We start from the raw sequence: 6,000 nt of genomic DNA, 5'->3' as shown, positions 1-6,000 counted from the left end.
TTACTATACTATGACATTTTTTGACATTTTTGACCTTACTATACTATGACATTTTTTACCATTTTTGACACCTTACTATACTATGACATTTTTTGACCATTTTTGACGCCTTACTATACTATGACATTTTTTGACCATTTTTTCATAGCCTTACTATACTATGACATTTTTTGACCATTTTTGACGCCTTACTATACTATGACATTTTTTGACCATTTTTGACACCTTACTATACTATGACATTTTTTGACCAATTTTGACACCTTACTATACTATGACATAAGAATAAAGTAACAGAACATAAGTAACTTACCTTTGAGAAGCGCAGGAAGCAACAGCTCATTAGTCTTTCCTGAAGCACTTTTGGTCAGTTTCTCCACCATCTCCTTTACAAATGACAACTTTCGGTACGATTCCAGAAAAGCTCTGCGCGTTTTCCCAGTTTTATCGATTTCAACAATGGCAACCGTAAATGACGCAGGTGACAAGTGTTTTTGAAACCTTGCGGAGAATCCCTGGATGGTCTGGTGCAGAATAATTTCCTCTCTGATGTCAGGCACAGAACAAACGATTGACTTGGGTTCTGTCCCATCACAAACAAGAAAAGTTGTCCACCAGTTTCCGCAATCTGAAATGTTGTAGTGTGGTGTGAAATTTTTTTGTTTATATTTTGCATTGCATTTGAGAAAATAAAGATCGAGTGAGACCACATGTTTTACAGGGAATTTTTCATGCCATAGGTCAAATACATCACATCTCCAGTCAGCTATTATATTGCCACCAGATCGTAATATCAGTAAGTCAGAGATTTCCTTCTGACTGATTATTGTGTGACTTTCAGTGATGGAACTCCTGTGTTCTTTTTTACATTCCTATTTTTGTCAGTAGAGTCTGGTAGTGATAAATAGCAGTGTTACTGTTGAAACTAAATGGATCTTACTATTTAATAGCAAGCTCTGTCTCTGTAGGAATCCTTTTTCATAACTGTTGACACTGACACTTACAATCTGAGCAAAAACAAGAACTTTAGTGGATGTACTCTGACATGGACAGTTGCTCATTGCATGACATGGCAGCAGCTGTTTGTAGTGGCCAGGTACTACACTGTTTTTACATCAGTCCTTTACACTGAATAACCAGGGGAAAAAGGCTTGTTAGAGACTCCGTGTGGAGAGTTTATGTCATGGAAAATGTGGGAAATGTTCCAGTGAGAGTTCAGACCACAGCCTCTGATAGAGGAGATTAGTTCCTCCCACATTCCTGACTATGTGTTCCACTGCTGCTCTCAGACACATTAACCACATCACATTACATGATTTGGTTCAAAGTACACAACTACAGTTTATCACTGCTTCAGTAACTGTGTCATCACACAGCACAGAGGAGATAAACGCAGCCTCTATTTTTATCTAACACTCTGTAGTGTCATGGGAAAACTACACTGACATTTCCCGACAAATGGAAACTGATGGAAGCTGGGTGTGTTTACCTTGACAGGTGGTGACGGGGGTTTTATATGGAGCGATGTTGAAGATGGAGGCTTTATAAACCTCAGAGGAAAACTGTGGAGGCTCGTTCACGTCCACCACCTGAACTCTGACCTGAGGAGAGGAGAGGAAAAAAACACTGAAGGGAATTTCTGTATATATTCGGCATATTTCATTGTTGTTAAAGCAAAGACTTCTTTTAGTCAAACACTGGGTTAGCTTTGGTTTAGGTCTGACTGAAACAGCACCATAATATATTTTAATTTTAGAAAAATATAATTGAAACGATGAGGTGTAGAAGCAAAATTCCTTTGCTCAGTTTAAGCCTGTCAGGCAGTTGTGGTCACACGATGTCTAATCATTAGGAGAAACCGCTGTAAAACAATAAATTTTAATCTGTATTATTACAACTGCAGCCGTTAGACCAACAAGAATTAAAAGTCACATGGTTTATGAGTTCAGGGAGTTAATGGATCAGCTACAGTAAGTAAAGAAGGAAGTCTAAAGGAATGAGACCATCATGGAACACAATAATAAAACATCTGAGAAATACACTGAGAAAGAAGAACTGCCCCCCCTCATTATCTGTGCTGTGCTGATGAATGACTTAATAAATACCTATAGACAATCTGAGTAATGTGTCACCTGGTGTTTGAGATTTGAGTAGCAACTCTCAGCTGCATTAGATAATAACTGATTTTCAGTTTCCATGATGCCATTTTAGGCTCGAGAAGAAAGGTATTTAGTGATTTTTATTGGCGAGGCATCAGGGAGTGCCTGGTTTACTAATCCATGCACATGGTTTATAACTCCTTCTCTTTTTATGAAGTCTGATGCATGGCTCTGTTTTCTCTTTTTTGACCCTAAAGGAGCTCCATAGAAACATGCTTCTATAAACTCCAACATACAGACAAACAAAGACCTCGTCCTTCCTCCGCTATTTCTGCATGGCTGTTTTTCCACCGCTCCTCCTTTAAATTTGATCCAGTGTTCACTAAATTTGGAGGAGATTATGAGGCTTCTATTGGATATGAGCAGGTCTTAACATAAGGTGAGAGTGATCGACTTTAAAAAACCTTCTTCTCATGGGTTGTACCATTGCAACGGCTGACGTAGGGGGGATCCGTGTGTCCACTGCCTCCACATCCAGGATGTACCACTCCTGCTCCTCCTTGTCCAGCTGTGCTTTGGTCTGAATGGCTCCAGTGGCGTCGACAGAGAACAGGTCAGTGTGTGTCTTCAGTGAGTAGGCGACGTCATAAAGATTGCTTCCTGCTGAGGCCCAGACCTTCCCCACCGTGACCCCCGCCGCCTGGTTCTCAGGCAGGCTGAAGTTGTAAGAGGAACTTTGGAAAGCCACGCCCTCCTCCAGACTGGCGACCCGCAGGTTCACCACGACACGAGCTGCAGGGAAACACAGCAACACACAGACTGTGACGAGGGGTGGAACGATTCTGAAACCCAAACCTGCTGCCACCTCTGAGGAGAATTCTGCTGCTGGTAAAAACCTCCTGAACCACTGACACTGAAGGAATCCTGGTGGTGAAGACAACAACTCCAATGATCCCATGCTACTTCCTTCTGTTCTTGTCAGACTGACCTGTGGAGTTCAGAGGAGGCCGGCCGTGGTCTTTGGCCATGGCTGTCAGCTGCAGCGTGGTGTCCTCTTTGACATCAGCAAGGTCAGAGGTCAACGTCACCGCCCCGGTCTCACTGTTCAAGGCCAAATATGGAGAACTTCCTGCAGAAAAACTGAGAACATAAAAACAGTAGAGCATGCTGGGATTCATCAAACCACAACACAATGAACCAGCTGGTGTGATGTGATGTGATGTGGACTGACCTGTAGGTGATGAGCGAGTTGTTCCCGGCGTCTTTGTCGGTGGCCGACAGCGTCAGCAGCAGCTTCCCTTCCTCAGCATCTTTCAGCAGGATGCTGCTGACGTAGCTGCTGGAGCTGAACTCAGGTGTGTTGTCGTTGACGTCGGTGAGCCTCACTCTGATGGTGGTGATGTTCTGATGCACAAGGAGTTTAATATTAAACTCTTTACTTCTGTTCCTCTTCAGTTTCTCTCTGATGCTGCTACCTCTAACACTCCACTGTTTCTTAGCTTTGTTTAAATCCTGTTTGGCTTCACTGCAGTCATATACTGGCTAAAACATTTTAATATGATCATGACTAATTTGTTTTTTTTTATGACTACAGTAAAAAATCTTCAGAAGGAGGAGGTCTCCACTTTAAAGCTTTGGCTCAAAGAAATAACTGACACCCTCCACCTTCAGAAAATAAGGATGCTGAAAACATAATGCCTCTGGCCATGGCAGCATCAAATACACTCAGTATTTATGCCTAACTGAAGCTAAAATATGAACTTTTCTGCAGGTGTCTCACCTCTCTCTGTGGGCTGCCTTTGTCTGCAGCCTTCACAATCAGGTCATAAGTTTCCCTTCTCTCCCGATCCAGATGGCCGACAGCCAGCAGCATCCCATCCTGCAACACAACAGCTGATCTGTGAGACACAGTTCAGGCTGAAAAACATCTCCACTGTCCTCTCTCTCTCTCTCAGTCTCACCTCTCTGAATCTGAAGAGCGGGTGAGGGGAGGTGAGGGAGAGGGTGACCTCTCCGTTGAGGCCGAGGTCGACGTCTGTGGCCACGATGGTGAAAACCTCTCCCGGAGTTTCCTCTGAGTAGTCTCCCTCTGGGATCTGCAGGGGGTCTGGGATCACCGGGAACTGTGGGGCGTTGTCGTTGTAGTCCAGGACGGTGATGTTGAGCTGAGCCGTGGCTCTCAGACCGTCGGTCGGCTGATCCACCGCCACGACCTGAAGACAGACACAGAAAATAACAGCCGAGCAAACAGTTATTTAACCCTCTTCTGGGGCTTTTTATGAAGTTACTTTTCCTCCAAATAACAAAAGTAAAAAGTAAAGTAATAAGCAGTTGTCCAGAGCCTTTTTCTTGTTTTATAAAACTTCACAAACACAAAATGTGTCTCACAACAAAAGAAAACTTCAGAGTTGATGGGAAGAGGATCTTCATTATCTTTATAATGGAGATGTTTGGGAGGAATGAATTAAAGCTTTCAATTCTTTGTAGTTAATTTAAAGATAAACTTTAAAGTAAGTCCAGTATGATGGAGGAAAACAACAGACCCTGTGAGTGTATCAGTAGCAGTGAAGCATTTCAGAGATGAAGTGTGTGCGTACGCCGTTCTTTTTTAAATAATGTGATAATGTTGTGTGCATTATTGTGATGCAAATAATAATAAATTATGAGGAGAAAAAGAAATGTCGCTGTGTGATTGCAGGTATTTAACAGGTTGAAATGAAATTCAAAGATATCTCAGAATCTTATGGAGGATTAATTGAGATTTAAATTGAAATCGGTATGAAATAACTTCCATCAACTTACAAGAAATATTCTAAAAATAAATACCAAGGACTAGTGTTTTATTTTGTCTGAAGATGTAAACTGGTGCAGAAAAACCAGGAGGTTAGAAATGTAATAATGTTGTACCTGAAATATGTAGCTGTCCTTTGTCTCTCTGTCCAAGGTGGCGTTCTTCCTCAGTGAGACCACGCCTTGTTTGTTGATGTCAAAGGTATCACTGGTGTAGAGGAAGTGACCATTGGAGAATCCACCCTGAACAGGAAGACAAGGTCGAAGGGTCTTAAATAGCTCAACGTCACAGTCAGAGTTAATCATCAGCACTGAAACAACAGCAGGTCTTTATCTGAAATGTAATAAAATCAAATATGGGAATTTATAGTCCTTATAAATGACTGTGATTATAAAGCAGTGGGACCAAAGTCCAAACTGGAACAAACTGGACAAAAGCTCCTCTGATCTGTGTATTAACCAGCCTCTGAAAATGGATCTGGTTCACCAATCACACACAAATTTCAGGCCTGTAGGAATCAATAATCTGTGGTTCGTTTACTCAGAGGAGGAGAGTTCAGAAGGTTGATGTGGAAATGATTGATGAGCTCTCTGACAACATTTACTGCAGGTGTTTCTGCCTCTGGAGCTGCAGAGTCTGATCTGAGATGTTGTGCCTCCTGCTGCTCCCACGATCCTGCTCGATGGCTGTTCTCACATTTAAATACATTTAAAATGTGTTAGTGTTACAGTATATAGTCTCCACTGTTGCCTCTCATTGTGGGAACTGCTGGGTCTCTCTTTGTAAATATTACAATAGAAAGAGCACAGTCTAGACCTGCTCTATATGTACAGTACCTCAAGATGGCGCACACCTGTTACTCACAACAAGTCCTCTGACCTAAACCACCATACAGGTCACTTGCTCCTACCCAAAGGTACAACCTATAGGAGCATACCAGCAGCAGGTGCTACCGGAGCCCTGTTGTAAGAATCAGTGTGCCCGCTACATGTTGCTCAACAACAAGACCTATGGGCTCGCCAAGAGAGCAACGACACATCAGTCAGTATTTCAACGAAATCAGGAAACAGGAGCAGAAACTCCTCATGTTTTTAGTGGTGCTCTAGTGGT

At 42.4% G+C, this 6,000-nt stretch overlaps 1 protein-coding gene across 1 annotated transcript in view; it reads right to left on the bottom strand.

Moving 5' to 3' along the window:
- The window catches only part of LOC108882526 (protocadherin beta-2), a gene marked incomplete in the record, with an annotated part of 28,504 nt that overhangs the window by 18,568 nt on the left and 3,936 nt on the right, over positions 1 to 6,000 (bottom strand). The window contains 7 exon segments of the mRNA XM_051070924.1: positions 1,497 to 1,601; positions 2,584 to 2,891; positions 3,088 to 3,239; positions 3,331 to 3,503; positions 3,880 to 3,978; positions 4,061 to 4,312; positions 5,007 to 5,132. Of these exon segments, the coding sequence (XP_050926881.1) occupies positions 1,497 to 1,601; positions 2,584 to 2,891; positions 3,088 to 3,239; positions 3,331 to 3,503; positions 3,880 to 3,978; positions 4,061 to 4,312; positions 5,007 to 5,132 (1,215 nt within the window).

Source organism: Lates calcarifer, linkage group LG5 (assembly GCF_001640805.2).
Source record: "Lates calcarifer isolate ASB-BC8 linkage group LG5, TLL_Latcal_v3, whole genome shotgun sequence".
In the NCBI taxonomy this organism is placed as follows: domain Eukaryota; kingdom Metazoa; phylum Chordata; class Actinopteri; family Centropomidae; genus Lates; species Lates calcarifer.
This window is presented reverse-complemented; position numbering and strand designations above follow the sequence as displayed.